The following is a 27,354-nucleotide window of genomic DNA, read 5'->3' on the forward strand; positions in this document are numbered from 1 at the left end:
GTTTTCCCTTTTTTTAAGCACAGTAGGCCTACAAGTATTGTTTTAGCACAGTTTATTTTGAGCACCGTATAGTGACAAATTAATAGATGTGCATTGTGCAAATGCAGGCTTTTCTCAGTACAAGATTTCATGCCTTTACTAGGTCTGACTTTGTCCACCCTCCATGTGTCCAGCAAGGATTTCAGCCACTCCTGGAAGTTCTCGCGTTTCTGCGAGGCGGACTTAACCCAAGCCTGGTGGGTTTTAGCCTTGCGTAGCCAGGCTTACTCATCTCCGAAGAGAAAAGCCTGGTGACAATAGAAGGCAGAAAGCGTTCAACTTCCGCCGTAGGAATTTCACCGGAAGCTGTATTTTTTTCGCGGTGCGGTGTTCCTGCAAACGTATTCCCTGCACGAAATTAACTCTGGTCTACGTCTCCTGCTCCGTCGGTTGCGCTCGCAATAAACAATATACAAATAAAAACATTGATTCAAGCAATGTTACACCTATGATGAGCGAGTTAAGAGCTACAATCTATTTTAGTTTTTTCGCTGGGGAATGTAAACAGACCCGCACCGCATGACGTAACGTCCGTTAAACGCAGACTTCCGCTAGAAATCTTGGAACACACAGGAAGGCATATTGTCTACAGGGTGGGTGGGTTTAGGAAACATGCGTTCTAACTATGTGTGTTGTGTTGTGTGTTCCAGAGCTCCCATTGGACGCGCTGAGCGTCCATCATGGCTCTGGTCCTCCCTGCTGAGCAGCAGCACCACACCCCGGGCCACAGCGCCGCCCCGGTGGCCGCTGGCGGCGCTGCAACCAGCCGCGGCCGACACCCGTCAGGCCCTCGCTCCTCCTCCTCCCCTCCTCTTCCTCTCACCGCCGGCGCGCCTCCCTCCTCCTCCTCCTCCTCCCAGGAGCCAATGGGATCCGTCAGCAGCCTGATCGCCACCCGGCCAGGCCACGCCCCTTACCACGAGCGCCACTGCCGCGCCGGAGAGACGCACGGCGACAGGTAGGGACCGGTGTCGTCCGTCGTCGTCCGAAACACCATGAATTGAGACACTCGTGTGTATCTTCATAATTCACCCTTTGTCAAGTCCCGCCCGTTGTCCCGCCCATCTTCGCACCCATTGGTTGCTGTGTCTTGGTGGGACAAACGTCCTTTCTCTCCATCCACTACCATTGAAATTGAGTTGCTTCTAGTCAAGTTTATTAAGTATTGATGGTTCAAGTGATTAAATATCTGAAAACACAAATTGACACGAATCCAAAATCATCCACTGATGATTGTGCTGTCAAACAATGAAACTATATGGAATCTATGAACAGGTTGTGGGGGTCCCTGCTTCATCTCTCTCTCAACTAAGGGGTCCTTGGCCTGAAAACGTTGAAGACCCCTGCTGTAACTATAAAGAAAAAGATACATAAATGAAAAGAATCGTAAGCCAGTTTCTAGTACAAAGTGATGGAACACAGCCTTCTTCAGATGTTGAATTAATGACCAAACTAAAATGTCTGCTCGTGATTGTGACGCCCATATAGGGAGAGGGTCCGGCGGCACACGGTGGGCTCTGATTCGCCCAGCCAGGACCCCCTGCTAATGAGCCGCGGACGCACCCCCCCTCCCCCCAAGAGACTGACCTCCGGGAAGAGTCTGGACAAGGAGGGTCGAAACGGCAACTACTCCTACCTGAACCAAGACTATGTAGGTTAGTCTAAACTACACCTACCTGAACCAAGATTATAGCCTGACACTCAGCCTGAATTGACATTTCGTTTCACTTCATTATTCAGTCTGAAGTCAGTTCCGCCCACGGCGTTTGCAGGGATGGGCGTTGCCAAAATGAGGCACTGTTCAGCGATTGGTTCACCGACCAACACATGACATAGTGTTGTTATGTGTGCCTGGCTGGCTAGTGGCTAACCTGTTGCTTGCTAGTGCTACTTGCTAACCAAAGAAACAGTCAGAATAGGAGCACTACGAACTTGTAATCAAACACAACATAACATGCCTGCTACTGGTGTTTCATAGCGAGATAGATACGATCCCATTTTACCGCAATTTACCGCATTTTATCGCGACGCGATGCGCGGTACGGTACGGCGGCGGCGCTGGTGTACTTGGAAACACACATGAGTTCTGGGAAACCCCCACCCACGCTGATCACAAGACGCTGATTCACGACGCTGATTCGCCGATCGGATTTTCAACCGAGGCAGGCACTCTTCAATGAGAGTGATGCTAGACCTGAATCGCCAAAACAAAAAATTTAAAGGGGTGTGGCTAGCGATTCAGGGTCTGGAACTAGGCTAGCAATTAAGAGCAAGTCACCTTGATTTTGTTTTAACCCACCCCTTGGAAATGAAAATTCTGCTCCTGAGTCCAGACTAATATCCGACACGCAGTGAGGAATTAGTATGAGTCTATTCTATACTTCATTGAACAATGCTGTCGTCACACAAACCTACAAATCTACAAACTCTTAGTGAGCTTGTTTTAGAATGACTAAAACATAATTTTATTCTCATTGATTCTATTCCATTTTATAATAGATATAATAGCCTATCAGTGGGTTTAACTATTATAATATATATACATATAATAGTCTATTAGTTGGTTTAACTATTGCACCCCCTGTCTGCAGGGGACTGGAATGACAACCATGTGACGCCTGTCAGCCCAGTGAGCGACGCAGACGAGGTGAAGGAGGGGCCTCTGGGGCTGGGCGGGGCCAACGTGGGAGGCCCGCCTCCCAGGCTCATCCCCGTGTCTGGGAAACTGGAGAAGGTGAGGATGTTTAACACTTGGGCTGCCATTATTTTGGTAATTATTTAGCTGTAGAGCGCCGCCTTTCACTTACGCTTTATTTTGAAGAGCGGCACAGCAAAGCAGCCCCCCCCCCCCTACCACGTTCCTGGATGAGATTGGCACAGGAAGTGTTAAGAGGGGCAACCATAGACCTTATTCACACCGCAGCCATCATGGATCACATGACCACATGGGGTGGCAACACATCTGAGCCTGCATTACAAACCACTTTAAACAATGTAGCGATGGTCCCAAAATATGACTTCTGTTCCAACAATTTATTTTGACCAAATTGACAATGGGCAGATGATCACTAAGCACAGGAATACTACGCACACCACGTCCTTGTGGTGGTGCAGGCACACAACAGTGAAATTAGGACATAGTAACAAACCGACGTTTCGGCAGCACAGCTGCCTTCTTCAGGGTATGAAGAAGGCAGCTGTGCGTTGGTTTGTTACTATGTCCTAATAAAACTTTTGGCACTTGGCTATAGTGTGTGCGGCCACTTCTGTCTTTTTTAGACATCTCCTAAATGGGCAGATGGTAACATCAACATCCCCAAAAGGATTAAATAGGAAGACTGCCTCGATTAGCCAAGATAGAATCTGTCATCTGTCGTGGTCGTCTGTCTTGGCCATATATGGATTCTGTTGTCTGACATCATACATACAATCCCTTTTTTTATGCCCATATATGGTGATCCCTTTTATGCCCGTATGTGGACAGACAGACAGACAGACAGACAGACAGACAGACAGACAGACAGACAGACAGACAGACAGACAGACAGATACGGTCAATCTGTGACGGTTCACTTACTAAATGCGGCAGCCAGAGTTTTAACTAAAACTAAGATAAGAGAGCTTTATAAACAGTGAAGCAGCTTTCTGCTTCTACGGACCGACAGCTTGGAATAAACTCCCACTACACCTAAGACAGGCAGCCTCTGTGGATAGCTTTAAAGCACAGCTCAAGACCTATTTCTTTACTCTTGCTTTTAGCTGAATGTTTAAATCCCTGTGCTGCTAATTGACGTCCGCACTGACGTCCGCACTTTTATTTTTTCTGCTTTATTGTAATCATTGTAATGAATTATTTATTTTTATTTTGTATTGTTTTCTCTGTTAAGCACTTTGCTTCATCTTCTGCTCTGTAAAGCGCTTTGAGCTGCATTTCATGTCATGAAAGGTGCTATACAAATAAAGTTTTATTATTATTATGTTATTATTACTAAACTGCGACCTAATGTCACAATAAACTGCGACCTGCGGTCGCAATAAGTAGTGGGGAGGAATCAATTGACATAATGACTAAATCAAGGGAGAAAAGGGGGGTAAAATATATATTTTTTAATTTCAGAACATGGAGAAGACGCTGGTTCGTCCCACCGCCTTCAAACCCGTCGTTCCCAAGGGCCGCCACGCCGCCATGCAGTACCTGTCCCCGCGCCACGGGGGCGCCAGCGGCCTGTCAGAGAGCCAGAGCAACCTGAACCTGCTCAGCCCCGCCCACAGGGCCGCGTCGCCCGCCTCCGCATCAGAGAAGTAAGTCCCTCAGGGCTCTGTGCTAGGGCCTGGTTTTGATCACATTAACAACCCATTTAGGCCTAGAATTATTGAATGGTTTAACCAGTGAAAAATAGCAGATATACAAGCTCACAGTGCCGCGCTGCGAGCTTGTAGACCTGCTATTTTTGAAAAAGTTGTGAAAATGTGTGCAAATCTTTGAATATTATGTATTTTCAAAGCGAACGTTTGTAACTCAAATTTTGCTTCTGGGTGGTCCCTGGAACTAGATATTTTGAGATGCGGGTCCGTGGCCAAATACATATAATTTTGGGGGTCCTTCACATGAAAAGGTTAGTCTCTGACATAGTAGTCTCTCAAGAACAGACTAACTGAGCTCCAGTTAAGTGAAAAGGACCTTTTCTTTGACGATGGCTGGCCAGATTGCTGACATAGAAACATAGGTTTTTTTTTTAATCTTAGAAGGATTCAAAAGACACTTATAGAATAAAAAAAAAAAATAGCAGATCTACAAGCTTGCAGCATGGCACTATTTATTCATGAATTTCTGTATTTACTTAATTGAAAGATGATAACATTATTATACTCATGGAGTGTTTTTGGCCACCGTACATCATTTATTTTGATTATTGGTATCGGTCATTTCTTTGTATTTTGAAGTCATTTTGTCTTCCCTTTTTGTTCTCAAAGTCCTAAAAACTAGCCTAGTTTTTAGGCTAGTTCTCAGGGGAACACCTGGAGATGTTGCTTGGTGCTCAACCCAACAAGTTGCACAATATTTGACCATTTGTTACAAGCAGGTCTTCATGACCAACTAGGAGGCTACGATGGAAGTGTTTCAGTGCTGATTTAGAGCACATGACATACTGGTAGTTCAGTGCAACAGAGCCATGTGAATATTGGATAGAAATCTGCATTAAGAGAACCACATATGACTGCAGACTGCTTATTAACCGACGAAAATGCATCAGACTGCAGACTGAAGCCATGTTTCCATAAGCGTATTCCAAAATAGGAAGCGAATTATCAGAAATTTGCATTAAGACAAAGCGAATTTAGCCTGTTTCCATTTGCGAGTGTCATTCGAATTAGCGACGGTCACGTGCGTTGATCGGGCAGATTTTTTCAGACCGAATCAAGACGTGAGCACTGCACGTCTGACTGCTGTGACTCGATTGCTGCACAGTGCACACTCATCCTACAAGCTGCAGCGTCCTCTGGAAGGTGGACAATTTGCAAGCTCACAGTGCGGCACGGAGACGCGGATGTGAGCTGCTGTGAGCTTGTAGATTGGCCACTTTGGGAACGCAACACTGTGTGATGAGGAAGGGTTAGCCACGGATGCCTTGACTCCGGGAGGTGAAAGCGAGAGGAATTTACACACGGTCCGTGTCACTCCGTGTGTAACAAACAACCAGTTTGTTTTGTGGGCTATAAACGCTATACAATGGGCGTTAGCGGCAGGGGAAAGTGTTAAGTTGGAGGACGATATGGACCCAGAACGTCATAATGTATTCACATTTATTGTCTGACCCGTTTCCATTCACAAATGCGCATTTAGTTTATTCAATAAAGCCTCAAAATCCACCTCCTCCAAGCGGATACATTTTTTGCGGATAATGAAAAGAAAAAGAAAAAGATTTTGCGAATAAGTGTCAGGCTAACTTACCGTACCTTTAAAACGCTAATCACTATTATTTGACTGACAATTAATCATCAACACCATCGACAGCCCTGCGGAGAAGCACAGCTCCTACAGCGGGGGAGGAGGAGGAGGAGGAGGGAGGGGCGTGCAGACCTGCTCGCTGTCCGACTCTGGACGGAACTCCCTGTCCAGCCCGCCACCTTACAACAGCGCCCCCTACGGGCTGGGAGCCACCGAGGGCCCCCGGTCCACCGAGGCCCCTTACAGCACCGCCCCCTATGGCCTGGGGCCCGCTGAGGCCCCCAGGGGCCACCTGGAGCCCATCAAGAACGTCCCGCCTCCATCGTCCCACGCCACCGTGGGCCACCACGGACACTCCAACTCGGACAGCGGACGCTCCTCCTCGAGGTAATTATATTGTCCCCGCCGGGCTGAAGGCGTGGCCTATGTTCTGTCCGTCCCTCCGTGTGTCCGTCTGTGAACAGTTAAAGGAGAATTCTGGAGTAGCCTTTTTCTTACCTTAAAGATGGGGTGCCATGATTTCCCCCTCTATAAAACATGATTATCTAATATTATGATTATACTAGGAGGAAGAATTTTTCCAAAAAAGTGTACAGAAAGAGTTCAAATGATGTTTTTATGTGGCCACACCCACCAGTTCATTGGTATGCGTGGTTGTCATGGTGGGTGGTGACCCAGCTGAAGTTAGCCACACCCACATGTGTTGGGTGAATGGTAATTAGGGGAGGGGTTGATTCTATGATGTAATAAGTATGGGTGTTACTGTTTTTGGAACGGCACGTCTGACCCAGCAGGTGGCATCCTCCAGCTAAAATCCCAAATAAAAAGAGAATGCATAATTGCTCATAACAACCACACCAGGGGGTCTAATGAAGTACCGTACTGTCAACCTCCTAGACACATGAAAACCAGAAAAAGTACAAAACTATGGCACCACCTCTTTAACCTGATGTTATAATATCCGAGAATGATTGAGACAGGTAATTTTTTTCAAAACTCCATCTCGAGTCCACCACAGCTCTTGAGTGTGAGTGGTGGGATTTTGCGGTAAATGGCGGATTTTTTATCGCTCGTAAATTTGGTGATGGGTCGCCGGAGCCACTGCGGCAGCCCAAAGGGGACTTTGGATGGAATAACGGGGTGAAATCTTGTTTTGCAACACAAAACGAGATCAAGTTACTATGAACGACAGATATCTACAAAAAATGGTAACTGATTGGTTAAGATTGGCTTCCAAAGTTTGCAGGAGTGGTCCGTTTTGAACAAAATGCCTCAATTCATAAGTGATTTATTTCCCTGAACTTTTGCACGTGCATTCCTTCTGGGCTGAGGAAGAAATGCCAGGAACAGGTTCCTTTTTTTTCTTTTTACCAATCTGTGTAAGACATTTTCCTAGAGCCCAAGGAAAACCCTTTGCCCTCCATTTTTCACATCTGCCTTTTATAGCGCCACCAGGAGGCCGACTTATGTGGAACACGCAAATCAGTACACATGATCTTTATAGTCATGTCATCAAGACAGAACTGTCTGTTGTTTCATATGCCATCCTGATTGGCCCATTGCTTGGTCACAATAATCGTGATATGAAATGTTCATATCGTCACTACAACAAACCTTTGCTCCTCTCTTCACAGTAAGAGCACGGGTCATTAGTTATAATTAACTATAATTCTCTTCACGGTAAGAGCACAGGTCATTAGTTATCAATTAACTATAATTCTCTTCACAGTAAGAGCACGGGTCATTAGTTATAATTAACTATAATTCTCTTCACAGTAAGAGCACGGGTCATTAGTTATAATTAACTATAATTCTCTTCACGGTAAGAGCACGGGTCATTAGTTATCAATTAACTATAATTCTCTTCACAGTAAGAGCATGGGTCATTAGTTATAATTAACTGTAATTCTCTTCACAGTAAGAGCACGGGTCATTAATTAACTATAATTCTCTTCACAGTAAGAGCACGGCTCATTAGTTATAATTAACTATAATTCTCGTCACAGTAAGAGCACGGGTCATTAGTTATCAATTAACTATAATTCTCTTCACAGTAAGAGCACAGGCTCGGGCTCCCTGGGGGGGCGTGGCCTCCCCCTGTCGGACAGCGGCTCGGTGGGGGGGCGGAGCCCCGCGGGCGGCGTGGAGGTGGGGCTAGCGGGATACGAGGGCGTCCTCAGAGACCTGGAGGAGAAGCTGAGAGAGAGAGACCTGGAGCTGCTGACGCTACGAGATAACCTGGACGACAACGAAGCTGCCATCTGTCAGGTAACCATAGAGACTGTAAGGCAAAAGTGGGTGACGGGGCACCCCGGGGTGCTGCGACGGCAGTCCAAGGGTGCCGCAAGATCATTTGATAATATTTGGAATCTATTTGGACATTTGGAAAAAAATTTGGTATCATTTTAAATTTGGAAGTACAAAGTTATTTTCAGTCAGTTCTAACCAACATGGCTGTTATATCAACGTTTTCCTCGCAACATAATACACAAGTAGTTTAGTTAATTTTATAGATGATAAATAGAAAACGAACGGTTTTGGACATACAAGGTTTCCACTTCCGCTTCCTTTTGCCCTGGACCATTCTCGTCTTTGACAGTTTGTTCATGTGCCTAATTGTTCATGGAAAGAAGCTCTTTTGCAGGCTGTTGGCAAATCTCCCAGCAAAATCTCCATGCCTTCTTTTGGGTGAACTAATCCTTGCCCGGTCCCCTGCAGGTGTACGAGGAGAAGCAGAAGCGCTGTGAGCTGGAGCTGGAGGAGCTGAGGCAGGGCTGTGCCACCAGGATGCAGACCGCCTCGCAGAAAGCCCAGAGAGCACAGCAGGTTCTACAGCTACAGGTTAGAACTTAGAACTACGGCTGTCTTCAAAAATTCTACGAATCGACGCGTCGTTTTAAGCCCCCGGAATCGATGTCAATTGTTTGAGTCGAGCCGTCGAAAATATACATATTTTTTCATCACACCAGTTACTGTGGTGCGGTATGAGAGCGCTGGACTGGACTGTCATGTACTTCTTATTTAGTCCATACTTCCTACTACTTGTACTAGACTTAAAAATAAAACCAGTTCACGTGACTTGAAAGTTGCCTTGGTCATATTATTTTGAAGCTAACCGCTTTGAGAGGAAATGCGTCGAAGTGTTGTTATTCTACTTTTTGCAGCCAAGAAGCAGCCGATCTCGATACACTTCACTCACTGCCGCTGAGTGTGGCACTGTGGTGGTGGTCTCAGGCTGAGGACTGTGGTGGGGTAGAGGACTTCTTAAAAAGTTTTAGATTAAGACAATTTGCTTGCATTGCGATGCAGCCGTGTGCCGTTCTGCATCGACGACGCAGTGATGTTTAGCCCTGTTCCTTTAGCCTTGGAGAGGCATAAAATCATTACAATCATTACAAATCATTTTGTTTTCAAAGCAGAGAATCCACATACCAGGCGCTACTTTTCTATCAATGCGTCGCGTCTCCACTCCAGTCACTGCAGCACCATTTTTTTCTTTTACATAAACAATCTTTTTCTTTTACATAAACAATTCGTCGACGCGTCGGAATAACCCTCGCGACTCGAGTGGACTTGATAAATCCTGAGTCGAAGACAGCTCTACTTAGAACTATGTTTCTGTTAGGGTTATAGAAAGCCCAGAGAGCCCAGCAGGTTCTACAGCTACAGGTTAGAACCACCACCATGTGTCTGTTATGGTCAAGTTAGAAGGCCCAACGAGCTCAGATCATAAATAACCCTGTCTAATGCGTGCTGCAGGTGTACCAGCTGCAGCAGGAGAAGAAGAAGCTCCAGGAGGACTTCTCTCAGCTCCTCCAGGAGAGAGAGCAGCTGGAGGAGAGATGTTCCTCCATGGAGCATGAGAAGATCCAGCTGGGACCCCGTCTGGAGGAGGCCAAATGGGAGGTGAGAGGATCCTTAATGTAAAGTCTGGAGGAAACCAGGTGATCTTAACATGTTACTTCTGTCCTCCCAGGTGTGTCAGAAGTCTGGTGACATCTCCCTGTGAAGGTCTTACTATGTTGATAGTTGCTCTTGTCCTCTCAGGTGTGTCAGAAGTCAGGTGACATCTCCCTGTGAAGGTCTTACTATGTTGATAGTTGCTCCTGTCCTCTCCAGGTGTGTCAGAAGTCGGGTGAGATCTCCCTGCTGAAGCAGCAGCTGAAGGACGTGCAGGGCGAGCTGGCGCAGCGCGTGGGCGAGATCGTGTCGCTGCGCGGCCAGCAGAGGGAGCTGCGGGGCGAGCTCACCAACACGCAGGCGCTGCTGCAGGAGGCTAACTCCACGGTGCGGACGCGCTCCCTGGAGATGGAGGTGTGTGAGAACGAGCTGCAGCGCAGGAAGAGCGAGGCGGAGCTGCTCAGGGAGAAGGTGGGCCGTCTGGAGGAGGAGATGAACCGCCTCCGAGACGCCCTGGCCGCCGCCTCCGTCCAGCAGGGGGCGCCACACCCGCACCCCGGGAACCGCCAGTGTCAGGTAGCCGGCTGGGACATGTACTCGGATTGGTTCTTACTTTAAAGTGTTTTTTTTCCTCCCTACAACATGATCATCAAATATTATCGCGACCGTCAGGGAGCAGTTACTATACAAACCTGCAGCGGCTGTCACACTTTGCTCCATGTTGATGACATGAGTGTAGAGTGCAGTGTCCAAAAATGTGTTTTGCAAGAATCTGCCTCATGGTGGCGCTAGAAGAGGGGCATGTGAGAATTGATGGGTTGGAGGTAGTGGTTTGGCAACCAAGTAGTGTGTGTGCAAAATTTGGCATGGATCGGGGCAACGGTTGCGGAGATATGAGCAGGGCAAAAGTGTGACTTGTGACAGACTGACAGACTGACGGACTGACAGCCGGTGGAGGTTTTGATAGTAAGTGTGACCTGCCGGTCGCAATTAAAAGATTTCTCACTCCGCATGGTATCAAATACAACACACGTGCATATCTCCTGGTATGGGGCGTGACATCAGCTGTGGTGATGTCGGTGTCTACTGACAAAAGGTCAAGCACACAAAGCCAGATATAGGAGCGGTTTGTACCGCTCAAAAAAGAAATGGAATTTAATTAAAAAGAGTGACTAAAACTAAAAGAAACTTTTCTGTCAAACTTTCCACCACCGCTTGTCACCAGGTGTTCCACGAGTCCGAGGACCAGCTGCTGGCGTACGAAGCGGCCGGCGACGAGTCCAACCAGCGGCTGGGCGGCGGGGCGGGGGCCGAGCCCACCACGCCACGGCGACACCACCATGCGGAGCCGACCACGCCACATCGTCATCACCACCACCCCATGGAGAGGCTGGCGGGAGCCGGCGAGCCCACCACGCCACACCGCCACCACCCCCACCCCCAGCCCCACCCCCACCCCCACCCCCAGCCCCCCCAGTCGGAGCGGCTGCGGGCGGAGCTGGCCATGGAGCGGCGGCGGGCGGAGGAGCTGGCGGGCGGCTTCGAGGAGGAGCGGCGCGTCTGGCAGGAGGAGAAGGACAAGGTGATCCACTACCAGAAGCAGCTGCAGCAGAACTACGTCAGCATGTACCGCCGCAACCGCACGCTGGAGCGCGCGCTCAGCCGGCTCAGCCACGAGCTGGAGAGCCGCGGAGAGGAGGACGACGAGGAGGGCAGCGGCAACGAGATCAACTTCGACGAGATCGCCGCCACCGAGATCTGAGGAGGAGCGCTCTCTCAGGAGTGTACCGTACTAGTCTCGCGTAGCCAGACAACTATTCCACAATCTCCGAATGAGTCTGGAACGGCAGCTCCCGAACGGCGAGTATCGGAAGTAGCCACTGCTGCACGGAAGTTGGCGGAACTGTAGTCCCACTGGAAACATAACAGAAGAACACTCGCACAGACAAAGTCATTCGGGTGGCATATTCTTGTTATGGGTGTCTAGTTTAAGACAATATTTGAAAACATCATGGAAGTAACTCCAACAACACCCGAGAAAGACGAAATAATGCCCCAAAGATTTTTGAAAGGAGACATAACGCTTCCAGTAGGACTTGTTATTGCTACTGCACCGAGGGAGCGGTTGCGTCACATCCGCTCTATCTCGCACTCATCGTTTCTATTTCCGTGCCCCAGACTGTTGACAGGAGCATTTGCAAATCGCGTTAGGCAACAGTCTGGCCACGCTCTCTGGAGTATAGCGCTCTGCTCGGTCCTCTCTGGATTAAATAAATCGACGCCGTCCCCGTTGGGACGCTCTCTGAGTTTTGTCTGGATTCAATAAAGACACACAGTTGGGACGCTCTGAGAGCAGCGACCCAACTGTCCTCCCTGGATTCATGGAATCGATGCCGTTATAAGGATCTCCCGAGTAGCACTCTCCTCCGATGTGTTTTTGTCTGGATTAATTAAATGACAGATTAAACAAAATCGATGGATTAAAAAGCTCTCTGCTCCGTCTTCCCTGGATGTTTTTTTGCACTAGCCTCGGGCTCCCCGTGGATGTTTGTGTCGAGGCGGAAGAACCAGATTTTTTTGTTTTAATTGTTTAGAGTCAAATCACAATCTTTTTTTTTCCCCCTTCGAGCCCCTCATCTGACATCTGACACAAGACCATCCACGCACGCACGCATGCACGCGCACACACACACACACACACACACACACACACACACACACACTTACTTAATTGTACCACACATTGCTAAATGCGCTACAGGCTTACAACAGGCTATCAGCTATTTTTACTACTATTCTGGAAAGCTTTTAGCCATAATAATGACCTTGCCATGGATGCCAGGTTGACGGGCTTCACAGCGTGGCAGTGACAGTTAGCTGTTAAAGTGACAGTGACAGTTAGCTGTTAAAGTGGCAGTGACAGTTAGCTGTTAAAGTGGACAGACAGAATAATAGATTCATGTTGCAGGCATTGTTTGTATTTTCAGCGAACAAAATCGGCACGCAAATAAGCATAAATCAATCATGAGGAGCCCCTGATGTAAAGAACTAACTATAAATCAGTTATAAGGAGCCCCTACTGGATACAGACCAGTGTGGCCTCTGTTTATTGATAGTAGGTCATCTCTGGGACCCCAATCTACACTGTAAGATCCTCAGTGTTAATTTAACTCTGAGAGTGTACTCCACAGCCTATTGGTTAATGACCAACAGTGAATCTAGTTAATGACCAACTGAGTTCAAACTGAGTTCAAACTGAGTTCAAACTCCCAGGGAATGAGCGTTTTCTTGGTTCACATGCAGCCAGGAAGAAATAGGTGGGGAATTCCATCAGGTCTAGTTTTATATCAAAGAGCCAAATTTAAGTCACTGGTCGGCTGTCTGGTTTCTTCTCTTATTAGAAACAAGGTCCAAAAAGTCTTTATGGATTTTTTGCTTTAGAAACGTGCAGATACCCTGCTTACACTGCTTTAGGCCACATGAAGCCTGGCATCTCTGTTCCTGGCATATCATAACAGGTCAACATGCTTTCATGATAGCCGATCTACAAGCTCACAACGCGTTGCAGCACGTTGTGAGATGGCAGATCAGCTATTTTCTGCAAAGACATTTGGTAGCGAGGGGGACAATAACAAGGGGACCAAGTACAGACCCCTGGGGGATCCCCGGTCAACTAAAGCAGTGGTTCTCAACCTTTTCAAGCCGTGACCCCCAAAATAATCATATTTGAACTGGGGACCCTGCACAGTGCACAAGCACTTGGAATTGTAGGAGTTGGCATTACATTTAGTTTGACTTGATCTGTTCCATTGTGAAAATAGCTGATCTGCATGCTCACAAGGCCTCGCATAATATTTGACAATGTTTGAACAGAGGTACTAAAAGGTCCTTAAATTGTCACTTTAGAAATGTGCAGATAATTATACTGTATGTTGGTCTGTTTACTGTTGAGTGAGAAAACAATATTAACATTTAGGTAAAAATCTGGGGACCCCCCAAAATAATTTGGGGTCCCGACCCACAGGTTGAGAACCACTGAACTAAAGTACAGTATATGTTGGGTTAAAGTTAACATGGTTGAAATCAGCTCACATCATGTATGGTAACATGTCAGAAATGACATGAAGTGATGCCACAGATCTGGTCTGGGCCACATGGAATGTGTCAACAAATGCCATGTCAACGGTCTGTCTGTCTGTCTGTCTGTCTGTCTGATTGATTGATTGATTGATTGATTGATTGATTGATTGAATTGAAATACATTTCGGGAGGTGTAGTTCCAGACTCTATAGAGCATACAGAGATTGTGGAATATAAAGACCCTGCCATGACTGTTATCCTCGCATCAGTTGTGTTAGAGTATGACTGTTCTCAGATCAGCAGTTATAGAGACCATGACATGACTGTTATCCTCTCATCAGCTGTGTTAGAGTATGACTGTTCTCAGATCAGCGGTTATAGAGACCATGACGTGACTGTTATCCTCTCATCAGCTGTGTTAGAGTATGACTGTTCTCAGATCAGCGGTTATAGAGACCATGACATGACTGTTATCCTCTCATCAGTTGTGTTAGAGTATGACTGTTCTCAGATCAGCGGTTATAGAGACCATGACATGACTGTTATTCTCCTCACATCTTTAGTGCAGTGGTTCTCAACCTGTGGGTCGGGACCGGGGGGGGGGGGGGGGGGGGGTATAGAGTATAGAGGGTTTTATGCTTATTTCTAAAGTGACAATTTAAAGGTGATACACCATGCATTTAAAAAGTATTTATGTCATATTGTTTATGTCCCAAAAACGTTTTTCAAAAGGTTTGAGGCTAAATTACCACTCTTGAATAGAGAGCTTCTCATTTTTGAATGGCTCTCAGAGCATTTTCAGCTGCAGTACCACCTTTGGCCTGAACTGAAAAAGTAAAAAAAAAATATTTTTGAAATTTATGAAACGGCAGCAAATCTGGACAGCCTGTTTTGAGAACCCGTGGGATGCTTTTAACCTCCACCTTCGCAAAACCAGAGAAAGACACAACGGTCAGAAATGGGACTTTGTGAGGATAGAAGGTGCTAGTGGGACCCCCAAAAAAGGTTTTAAAATAGGAAAAGTGAATTTTCATGGTGTATCACCTTTAAGGACTTTTTAATACCTCTAAAATGACAAACTAAACATTGTGCAAATTGTCAACTATTAGAGGCAGAACCTGTGAAAATAGCCGATCTACAGTACATGCTCACAATGCCTCGAGTTGCGAGGTGTGAGCATGTAGATCTGCTATTTTCACAATAGAACCTTGTTCTACCGGGGGGGTCCCCAATTAAAATATGATTATTTTGGGGGTCACGGCCTGAAAAGGTTGAGGACCACTGCTTTAGTGTACTATAGGGCTGATTTTGTTGACTGTTTTTTTCAGTTAAAGGGATATTCCACTTTCAAAACACTTTTGGTCATTGTATGGTCTAATCAGGCTTGTATGAACACCCTGAACAGTTTTTAATTTGCTTCATTCAGTATTTAGATATTTGATGTAAATGTTACCAGCTCCAACACGCCCAGGCCCTCTCCACATACACACCCATTGTAACTTCAAACTCCATTTTAACCATGATAGATTCATTAAAAACACCCATTATTTTTTCTGGTGACTCATTTTACCTTCCTAATATGTGAGCAGACCGTGTTTTTTCAATAACCTTTTTCTTTTATTTTTAATAATTCTTTGGGAAAATGGAAAACATTAAATACAATAATATTTTATTGAAAATAAATGAAAAAAGTTATTGAAAAAACACGGTCTGCTCACGTATTAGGAAGGTAAAATGAGTCACCAGAAAAAATAATGGGTGTTTTTAATGAATCTATCATGGTTAAAATGGAGTTTGAAGTTACAATGGGTGTGTATGTGGAGAGGGCCTGGGCGTGTTGGAGCTGGTAACATTTACATCAAATATCTAAATACTGAATGAAGCAAATTAAAAACTGTTCAGGGTGTTCATACAAGCCTGATTAGACCATACAATGACCAAAAGTTTTTTGAAAGTGGAATATCCCTTTAAGGTTAAAGGAGTAGTTCACCAAAAAAAGAATGCTTTTGTCGCATTCCTAAGCCAATAATTTGATAAGGGACAGTAGGAGACTCAGTAGACCAGGGGTTTTCAAAGTGGGTGACGGGGCACCCTTGGGTGCTGTGACGGCAGTCCAGGGGTGCCGCGAGATCATTTGATAATATTTGGAATCTATTTGGACACTTGGAAAAATGTTTAGTATAATATTAAACTTGAAGTACAAAGTCATTTTCAGTCCGTTCTAACCAAAATGGCTATTATCTCAACATTTTCCTCGCAACTTAATCACTAAAATATATCGTCACTGTCGGGCAGAAACCTCGTATCTCCAAGTTTCAAATGTGTACGTCTTTTGCTAGAGCAAAGCCCTGCTTCATCATACAAGACTGTCGCACAAAACTAGTGAAAACAGCCGATCTGCTTGTAGATCTGCTGTTTTCACTAGTTTAGTTAATTTTATAGATGATAAATACAAAACGAACAGTTTTGGACATACAAGGTTTCCACCCGACAACGATGATAATGCTATAAAAATAAGGTGCTGGGAGTGAAAATTATAATGTAGGGGAGCCTCGGATTAAAACAAATATTCATGGGGTGCCCCGAGACCCCTGCAGTATATGACAGGAGACTTGGGAATGAGACAAAAACTAAACAAATCTCCAGGAATTCTAGGCTTGGTGGTGTGAGTAGTGGATAGGAAATAAGAGGTTTTCTGTCGGGGGTGAACTACTCCACTACTCCTTTAAAAAACTACGGCTGTGGGGGGAAACATGTCAGCAACACACAGCTGCAGCTAATCACATTAATAATGGTTAGATGTAGGTTAAGTAAGTGGGTCGGTCGGAGAGGCTTAATGTCTGGGTCGGGGCGAGAACGTGAGAGTCTGTCCACGTCTCAGTGCACTAGAACAGAGACACACCTGCATCTAGAACAACCACTATTCATTTGATCTGATAGCTGCAGCTGCAGTTGCTTAATAGCCTGACATGTTTTTATTCCAATGCCTTGTTTTTTTTCTTTCTTTTTTTTTACCTGAACTGGAAAACACATCACCCTACGGTTCGATATGCGTGATTCAAAACATTGTTCCGGTTCCGTGGGCAGAACGCGTGTTTTCGGTGGAGTCTCAGGCGACTCAGGCCGTCTCAGGCGACCTTGACCCATGTGAGACACCTCCGAACGAGCAGTAGCGAGCAAGTCACCGCGTCGAGCTTTCGGCACCTCCGACTTTCGGCAACTCCGCACGGTCCAAGTGAACACAGCAGAGCGCTCCCTATACTCCGGTTCAGCCAATCACAAGCTTCCGCGGAAGGGTCTTAATTGAACACACGCTGAATACACGTTTGATACCCTGTTAAACCTGCACAGCATGCTGCCATGTTGGAAATAAATTGGGCCCCTTCCTTACTTCCTTCCTTCACAGGTGTTACCCATCGTTTTAATGAAGGCTCTGTTCCATTTAATGTAGCAGTGTTTCTTTTTTTCATTTATTTCAAGGACCTACAGTACATAACTCTGAGAGGAGACTGTACTGTACACCCTTACGGGTCCATTTGGTTCCATTTGTACACTCTCAGAGTTACAGAGCTGTAAGGGTCCATTTGGTTCCATGTGTACACTCTCAGAGTTACAGAGCTGTAAGGGTCCATTTGGTTCCATTTGTACACTCTCAGAGTTACAGAGCTGTAAGGGTCCATTTGGTTCCATGTGTACACTCTCAGAGTTACAGAGCTGTAAGGGTCCATTTGGTTCCATGTGTACACTCTCAGAGTTACAGAGCTGTAAGGGTCCATTTGGTTCCATTTGTACACTCAGAGTTACAGACCAGCCTCAAGGAACCATATGAGGGTCCCTAGACCTAGCCTCGCGTTAGCCTGGGGCCAGCCTATATACAATGCAGCTAACTAGTAACATCCCCTCCATGTTTTAACCATAGGTGGGGTGGGGTTGAAGTCTAGCTCCAGCTAGGTAGGCTTACTCATTTGCCAAGAGAAAAGCCTGGTTTACGATATGAGGCTGAGACTGGTGCGACTTCCGCCGGGAGAATTTTACCGGGTGTTGTTTTTTCACAGTGTGGAAAAACATGGATTCTGACAAAGTTACACCTATTAAGAGCGAGTTAAGAGCTACAATATTTAGGTTTGGATATAAACAGACCTACACTGCGTGTCGTAACTTCCCTTAACCACAGCACTTCTGACACTTCCGTTATGCAGCCCACAGCGCATGTTGTGGCCAGGGTGCCCTAGACCGGTGTTTCTCAACCACTTAACTGTGCCTGGGGACCTTTGGTGTGCCCCTGAGAACGGTCAAGTGTGCCCCTTGAAACTGCTTGAAAGCCGGTATTGTATTTATCATTTTAAAAATGATTTGAACTAGTGAAAACAGCCGATCTACAAGCACACAACGCCTCGCGGTGCAAGGCGTTGTGTGCTTGTAGATCTGCTGTTTTCACTACTGTTGTGCGACAGCCTTGTATGATGAAGCAGGGCTTTACTTTGCGAAGAAACGTACAAATTTGAAACTTGGAGATACAAGGTTTCTTCACCGACAGTGACGATATTTACACCCCCATATTATGTTGGTGTGCCGATGGATTCTTGGGACATGAAGAGTGTGCCCTGCCCATGCAGAAAAAAGGTTGAGAAACACTGGACTAGTCCCCAGTTTGACACCCACGGGTGTAGCAGAGTGTTTCCAGTGAGCCAACATGTTCCTAGTGAGGCCTGCAACAGACTCTCATTGTGAGCAGGGCCGTAGCGCGTCTAATCAGCGCTCTATGCCAGCTCTCTCGAACACGCCTCTACTCCACTTGCGCGCACAGGATTTTTGGCGTGATTTTAGTCGGTTTTGGCCCGTTTTGGGGCTGGTTTGAGTCCACTCCCTCCATTTCCGCACCCCCTCTAGGATGGCGCTCTAGGCGGCCGCTTAGCTCGCCTATAGCTAAAAACGGCCTTGATTGTGAGCTTGTATGTCGCCAGTTTCTTTGTGCACATTATAAATGTAAGCAATTATTTGTACAAAGGCACACATTATTATTTTTTAAACCCTCCTCTACGGCTGAATAATATGGATTCCTCCTTGTAGATACTCCTAATACTGAATAGAATACTCTGTAAATGGTGACGTATAAGAGATGTAAAAAACATCACCACTGTGAGACCAAAGCAATGTTGCACGCCCTACTTGCTCTCTCTCTCTCTCTCTCTCTGTATATTGTGTGTGGATGCTCCCCCCCCCCCCCCACCCCCCCACCCCAGTATATGATCCTTTTTCTAATCCCCAGTATTTGTATGAAGACATTAAATGTATATTTTCATGCTGTACATTTTATTGTATACCAACTTGTTATGTTTTTAATAAAATTAAAGAAAACAAGAGAACAGTGACTTCAATGCATTTTACTTTTACAGGAGATTGTGTTGACAGTGTTTAGCACTAAATGAATGTTAATCATCATCATCATCATCATCATCATCATCATCATCATCGTCGTCGTCATGTGTTGCGATATAACAAAACAACTAACCAGCTAATTCATTTTTTTTAGAAGAGAGTTCACCAATGCCATGACCCCAGAGGTGGCACAGTCACAACGCCACTGTTTTGCAAGAACAATACAAGTATATCTCAAGTGTTTGCCCTGCAAGTCCTGAGTCAAGACTGAAAAATCCCAAGTAAAGTCCAAATCCTAATCCTAATCCTGTTTCGTATCACAAAAAAAGTCTATTAGTTGGAATGTATATCAAGTGACTTGAAGAGACTTCTATGCATTCTCCAATGGCAAGCTGATGTGCTGGACTGTGCTGTACTGTACTGTGCTGTATGGTACAGTACTGGACTGTACTTGTAATGCATAAGATAACAAGCAAGAATGTGTCTGGTTTATAAACCTAATCTCTCACTTCCTTCACCCTTCACAGAGTAGGATGAATGAAGTCAATGCATAAGACACAGGTCTTATAATGGCTGTGGAAAAAAACAATATTGTGTCAAAGTAATGTTTCTTGAGACTTTAATAGGCTATATCTCTTGAAACTTGAATATATTCTAGATACATTGGACATTCAGTGAATTATCCTAACTTTTATGGATTCTGTAAAATGGGTGTTGGCTATAATTAAATATAAAGCAGGGTTTAAGTGGTTCAAGTATGTTTTGTAATATTAATCAACATCTGCAAAGTAACCTGCAGAGACAAGCCATAAGAAGCACCGTAGATGATAGGGAAGCACCATTCAATCAGTATTGGAATGTACAGTAAATCTATCACAGGGATGTATTCTTGTGTTGTGGTCAGGCAGCATACAGTTCCACTCTCACACCTGTGTGCTGTTTATCATTTGACATCATTAACAATAAACTTCACAAGAAGAACTTCCTTCAATGTTAGCCTATTTTCACCTTTTATGACATCCATTCCAGAACAGGAATGCTATATTATGAATCATATTATCTGTATATTTATATAATCGTATATTTTTGGGACAGATCATTGTTAACACTAACCTACAGCTCTGTCAGTGAGGAGTTCAGCATGTATTTATTATGTGTTTATAAATGTGTTTTACTAAAGCTCTCCTCAGCCCTGCTTTCTTAGAATGATGGCGTTATAGCTCCCCCTGTAGGTTACAGACATACATACAGCAACATGAAACACGACTAGTTGATCAACAATTACATTAGACAATCAATTCTGTTTTAATTGACAACACACATATTTACTTTAATTTGTCTTTTTTATGTATTTTAAAATAATCCTTTCACTACAATCTTTATTATGTTTTCGCCAATTGCTATTTGATGTTAACTATAGTCTATGCGTCATTTATTGTCACACAGCTCCGTCCTGTTTTGATGCCAGTATGCAGTTGATTTAACTGCAATATTGTTTTTTCTTTTCTTGTAATAGTTTTTTGGGGTTTTATTTTCATTATTTATTAAATTTCATGGACTTTGTTTTGTCCGCGTTACAAAAAAGGAAAAAGAATATCGCGTTCCGGTTGGCGTCGCATTGTTTTTGTTCCCCCAGACCTCCACATATTGAAGTAAATCAATCAGTTTATTCTCGCTAGTCGCACTTCGAGTTACAATAAAAGACGGGCACACTAAACGACTATTATACACTAAAATGAAAAGAAACGATTATACCAAATATAACGTAACATTTTAAGCTATGGGAGTCATTTGGGAGGCGCACGCACGTCCTGTGTGTGTGCGGAACTGTTTATATGCAGCAGTGTGTTGTGAGCCAACTCTATGGTTGTGAGGAGGACACATTTAGAGGTTGCACCACTTTAAAGAGAAACGAGGCAAAGGAAGCAGCAGTTTGTTGTTCTGTTCATAAAGGAGTTATTATTAGTTTAAAACCTTCTAAAAGTGGATATATTTCACTCCAGTGCTGTCTGTCTGTTGAGGACCCTGCGTTGGAACTCAGAACTCACTCCCTGTAGATGTGAATGCAGTGAGGTAAGAGGTAAGATACAGTTTGTTTGAGCTGTTGTTTCTGTTTACTGTTGTCGTTCAACATAGGTCTACATGTTTACGCCAGGGTTCTGTCATTTATATGCGTTTTGTGGGCTTGTTTCTGTAGTGTAAGGAGAAGAACACACATAAGTGAGAGTAGAAGCAGCGAGTTGTTTTATCAGGAGAGAGTGATGGTGGTGTAGCCTGGTGGGCGAGGTTAGGTGTACGTGATGTGAGGAACTGCTGGAACAAAGACAAACATTTCGTTTTAAAGGTTTAAACCAAAGACTGGACGTCACTGCTTGAATCCATTTCCCCCTCATTCATTACTTGATCACCTGGTTAAAATGGTGTCAGGCATAATCGCCTATAACATTTTCGCCAGGTCTTTTCGCGGGGCACTTTTGCCGTGGAGGAGAGTCTTTTCACCTACCTGTCTGAGCCATTTCGCCTACCCTCAATTCTGCTGTCAGACTGTCCATGTTTTCATATTATCTCTTTGTCATTTAAATATTCTAGTGACTGTGACAGTGGTGTTACATGTCAAACCTATGCACTCCATAGTAATCACATAAATACAGAGCTATTGGAATCAGGTGCGCCCAAATAATTAATTAATCCATGTCCCGATACTATACATTCTTTGGTGCAGTATTGAACAGTATTGTAAAATGAACAGTATTGTAGGCCTATATTGTTTTAACATTAGGCTATACAAAATATATATGTAGGCTATTAGCCTATATAGGTCTATATAAGATATGCTACACCTAAATAGCCTATAGAATCAACCTTGCCTGTCAACTATTTTGCCATTTTTTAGGAATAACATGTGATGTAAATAATAATGTCAAGTAAACTGTTAGATTCACTTGACACCACTGTCACAGTCACTATAATATTTAAATGACAAAGAGATAATTTGCAAACATGGACAGTCTGACAGCAGAATTGAGGGTAGGCGAAATGGCTCAGACAGGTAGGTGAAAAGACTCTCCTCCAAGGCGAAAATTCCAGGTGAAAGGACCAAATTCGTGTAGGCGAATATGTTATAGGCGAAAGTGCTGGTGACCGTTAAAATCATGGTTAGATAATAACATTACTGTAACTCTACTACTACTAATACTGGCTAGCCATCTCAGAATCACAATTCTACTTATTATTGCCAACGAACTAAGTGTGTTTTGCTCATGAGTTATTTGTGTCGATGAGGTTTGTGCAGTTCCATGTAATCAAACGTTTTCAAATTATTTAACTCTTTTACTACTATATATTAGTGTTGTGCAGTTGTGTATCTATAGGGTGTGCCAAATGTAGTTCTAAGAGCGGCCATTTCTTGGGTAAACACAGCCTTACACAGGTGTTCTGATTAGACTATAGCATTAGTTCTATGCAATCAAACAATTAGCCCTATTCACGGCCCGCCCACCTACTTCCGTTTCTCAGTTTTCCCCGGGTGCTGACTTCAATTTAGAAGGGGAAACTATACTGGACTTAAAGCCAACAAATCGTTATTTCTAACGGTAAAGTAAATTATAATGCTTTGTGCCGTTTACTATCTTGTGTTCTTGATCATGCCAGCCGTATTTTATACTTTACTATTCGGAAATTGCATTAAAATTGCGATTTCTGTGCTAACTCTATTGGCTATAGTAGGATTTACCCCTTCAAAACGGGACTTCAGCACCCGGGGGATGCTGAGTGGGTGGGTCGTGAATAGGGCTAATTGAAACACCTGTGTTTTGACCCAAGAAATGGCCGCTAAGGACTACAATGACGTAGCCGCTGGCACACACTTGACTGGTATCGTACACTCATGTTGAAAAGGTAACAGGATAGGTGGGCACTAGGGACATCTGCCTAAGGGCGAAAAGTGAGGTTGCGCCATCTTTGTCATCGTGATGCACTGAGAAAGTGAACCATGTTCCTTTCCATCAAGGTTCCATTTGTACTCTCTCTCTCTGAGTGAAATGAACACTGGGTTTTTCACTGTGTAACCACATGTTGTTGTAGGGCTGGGCGATATGGTGATACGTATTGTTGAGACAATGTCTCCACGATACACCTTTTCAGAGATATCATATCATATATAATCCTGTTGAATTGTTAATAGATTCATTGCAGAATTCATTTAAACCTGCATTTTGGTATAAACCATCAGTTCTCAAACGTTTAAATGTCAAGGTCTCCCCTTAACTCTGACAGTATACAAATGAAACCAAATTTGGTTTCATTTGTATACTCTCAGAGTTACATACTTGTAAGGGTCAAATTTTGACCTCCCAAAAGGAACCCAGAGAGTCCCTGGACCCCACTTTGAGGACCACTGGTCTAAATGGTCTGTTACTGCTTTTTCTTTTAGTTTTTGTTACCTTGTAGGTGGTTGTAGGCTACTGTTAAGTAACTTGAAAAATAACCATAAAAACCAACAAGAAAAAGAAATGTGATTAAATTGGGAAAATATCTTGATATTGTATTTTTCCACATCGCCCACTAGGGATGGGACAATAAGCAATATTATCGTTTATCGTGATAAAATAACACTCAGATAATCTTATCGTGGAGATTTAAATTATCGTGATATCGTCCTCCGTCATGCGCTGGGATCAATTCACCTTTTATTTGTAGAGCTGCATATCCGGTACCACTTAAACCCTCTATAATTGGTAAAAGGAACTTATAATATGCATACTTGATACAGTCTTTTTTTCACTCTATGAAACGTCTCTGCCAAAAAATAGACGATCTACAAGCTCACAACGCGTTGGCAAATGTTCCGCCCCGGGATAATGGATTTTGATTATCATGATAATATCGTAAATCACGATGTCTTTGGTCACAATAATCGTGATATTTTCATATCGTCCCACCCATGTTGTTGTGTTCTTTCTACAGACGTGACCTCCTCACCTCTCCTCTCCTCAGTCATGGCTGACCTCCTGGATGCTGCATGTCAGAGTGAACCTCATCAGACTGCCAAGAGGATCAGACTGGACTCTGACCAGGTGAGTTAGTGATGTGTTGTTTATGAAGAATGAAGAATGAATCACAAGAAAGACTCGTGAACCATTCAGTCACGTCCTTAACCTGTCTGGTGCCAACCCCGAGCAACCTTTTCTATGAAAACAAGCCCAAAAGAAGCGACTATATGCCGCATGCACATCTACAGTTTACAGTTTAGGCATTTAGCAGACGCTTTTAATCCAAAGCGACTTACAATAAGCAGGTAATACACATCACTATAATAAGCAAGATAATATGTCTGTACATTAACAACACTATAACAATATAACACATGCATAGGAATATCAATCTAGAAAAACAATAACATAGGTAGACCACGCACCTATTCTTTTTTTGTCAAATACGTTTTATTGCCAACAGATTATCAACAACAGGATGTATCAGTTATAAGATTAACAATTTTCTGTTTTAGCATATATAAGAAAGAAAGAAAAGGAAAGAGCTGAAAACAACAAGAAATAAAATACAATATGTCATCAAAACAACCCCTTCATACCCTCCCACCCCTACTGCTCAGTGACGAAACGCATAATAGAGAATCAGAATGAATTATCCAATGGACATGCATTAGAATAAAAAACAGTCTGTTTACACTAACATCATCCTTCTACTCAGGTAACGGACAAGGGGCAGCCAGATCTTATCAAATTGTGCCTGTCTGTCTTTAAGTGAATATCGTATTCTCTCAAGGTGAAGTGTACTAGTCATTTCATTAAGCCAGTGTTTAAATGCAGGTGCTTCCTCTTTTTTCCAATGAGTTAAAATCAGCTTCTTTGCTGTAATCAGACCATATGAAAGGAGATGTCGTTGTGAACTTGTCAAGTTGTAAATGGGGTCTGATGTGCCTAAGATAATTAGTATTGGGTCAGGGTCAATTTGGGTGTCCAGAATATCAGAGAGCGCCTCAAAAATCTTAATCCAATATCTCTGTATTTGAGGACATAGTGCGAAGCTGTGTAATAAGTTTGCTTCCGGTGCCTTGCATTTGTCACAGTTTGGGGAGATGTCTGGGAATATCTTGTGCAATTTGGATTTGGAATAATGAAGCCTATGTATAGTTCGAAATTGAATAAGGCAGTGTCTAGAGTTAATCGAGCAATAGTTAACTTCTTCTAAGCCATCATCCCAGAGTGTCTCCGATGACCACGCACCTATTCTGAAGCCTAAAAAATGCTAACTAGCTTCATGTATGGTCATTGAGTGTTACAGTACTGCTAAGGGTTTAGGTGGAGTCTGAAGAGGTGAGTCTTCAGTCCACGGTGGAAGCTAGGGAGTGAGTCTGTTGTTCTAAGTGGGCCAGGGAGTTTATTCCACAGTTTGGGGGCCAGGAAGGCAAATTGTCTAGGACATCTACAAGCTCACAACGTGACGCTTATAAGCAGACATGTCAATGTCTGTATGTGTACTGTATATGGAGATATGCTGTGAGAGCCCAAACTGTCTTGGGTTAGGGTTATCTGCCTTGGCCATATATGGATTCTGTTAGTTCTGTTAGATTCTGTTAAAATGTATTCATTACAGTTAACATACTAACAATCATTATTCCATCCACTCCTACTGTCATACAGGCTGGTCTGTCACAGGGATGCAGTTCACCCCCCTGCCCTATGGGTGGTGCTGTTTCACCTCAGGAGGAGGACAGCTCCAAGGAGCTCTGTGTAACTCCTGGGTACCGCATCCCTGAGAAGGTCCTGGAGGGTCTGAACAGACAGCGTCTCAGTGGGACCCTGTGTGATGTGACTCTGTGCTGTGAGGGACAGGAGTTCCTCTGTCACCGTGCTGTTCTGGCCTCCTTCAGCTCCTACTTTGAGGTAAATACACTCGCTCGACCTGCTGTCCATTTGCAATTAAGCAATATTACACGAGAGGGTGTGCATTATCGTGGTTATTGACTAGGTGTGTAACGGTATAGTAACTAGGGATGGGTATCGTTCACCTTTGAATTGATACGATACCTTTTTCGATACCTGGGAATCGATACGATAACATTTTCAATACTTTTTATTTATTATTATTATTTGCCTTTTTCTATGGGCTATTTTACACACCAAAATAGGTTATTAAGCCAGTTATTCAGCCATGTGTGGCGGAGCTGCGGAGTATAGACGTTGGATAATCATCATCATAATAAACATTATAGGCTATTGTTGGCTATCTTCCACAGTAAAGAGTGTAGCCTACTAAAGCAGTCATTAAACTCTCAGTAGCCCAACTGTTACAGATGCGACTGGTCAGGGCCCAGGGGTGTGTTCAAAGGCATCGAAACAAGGTATCGTTAATTTTTACGTGAACCGATACTCGATAGTATAAGAAAAAACTAAAAGGAGGGGTTTAATTACTTTTCCTTTCCATATAGCTACACTGGTCTATCGATAAATGTGTGTAATCTCTGGGTTCATGTCAAGGTGCAGGTTTGTCAATATACAATGTCCATGTATTTGGCAGATAATCACTGTGTTTACTTATTTATATCCATAATACCTTTCACACAGATTTAATTTCTTTGCTAAATAGTTACTATATCGATTTTAAATCATTGAATCTTATCGTATCGCCATCAATGAACCAATATCGTCCATGTATCGTATCGTCAACCATGTATCGTGATATGTAACGAACCGCTATTAAAATGTATTGTTACACCCCTATTATTGGCACATCAGCCTTGCTGCAGGAACGACCCTTAACCCCTAATGCCAGATTTTGCCACTATGTCCCTGAACTTCACATGAGAACTGCTAGCGTAGCTGCTTGGCATAGTGCTGGGACAGGACCCAGCACAGCAGATGTTTACATATGATTAGACCTGTGTGGTAATGCTCATTATTCCCACGGGTAGAAAGTTATTTCAACCGATTGGATTGCTTCGTCGGAACTACCTGTTGTATAATGACATTTCTAAAACGGCTAGT

The 27,354-nt window shown here is 44.1% G+C and overlaps 1 protein-coding gene across 1 annotated transcript; it reads left to right on the forward strand.

Annotated features, from left to right (window-relative positions):
• Positions 1–719: 719 nt before the first annotated feature.
• Positions 720–11,651, forward strand: LOC308302693 (leucine zipper putative tumor suppressor 2 homolog; the record flags this gene model as incomplete). Its single annotated transcript, XM_080746984.1, has 10 exons — positions 720–997; positions 1,528–1,694; positions 2,631–2,773; positions 4,157–4,341; positions 6,056–6,376; positions 8,044–8,257; positions 8,708–8,830; positions 9,749–9,895; positions 10,109–10,465; positions 11,334–11,651. 10 exons carry the CDS (start codon positions 720–722, stop codon positions 11,649–11,651), a joined length of 2,253 nt encoding a protein of 750 aa, XP_080603110.1.
• Positions 11,652–27,354: the final 15,703 nt, after the last annotated feature.

The sequence above is a fragment of the Nannobrachium achirus genome (genome assembly GCF_963921795.1).
Source record: "Nannobrachium achirus genome assembly, chromosome: 18".
In the NCBI taxonomy this organism is placed as follows: domain Eukaryota; kingdom Metazoa; phylum Chordata; class Actinopteri; order Myctophiformes; family Myctophidae; genus Nannobrachium; species Nannobrachium achirus.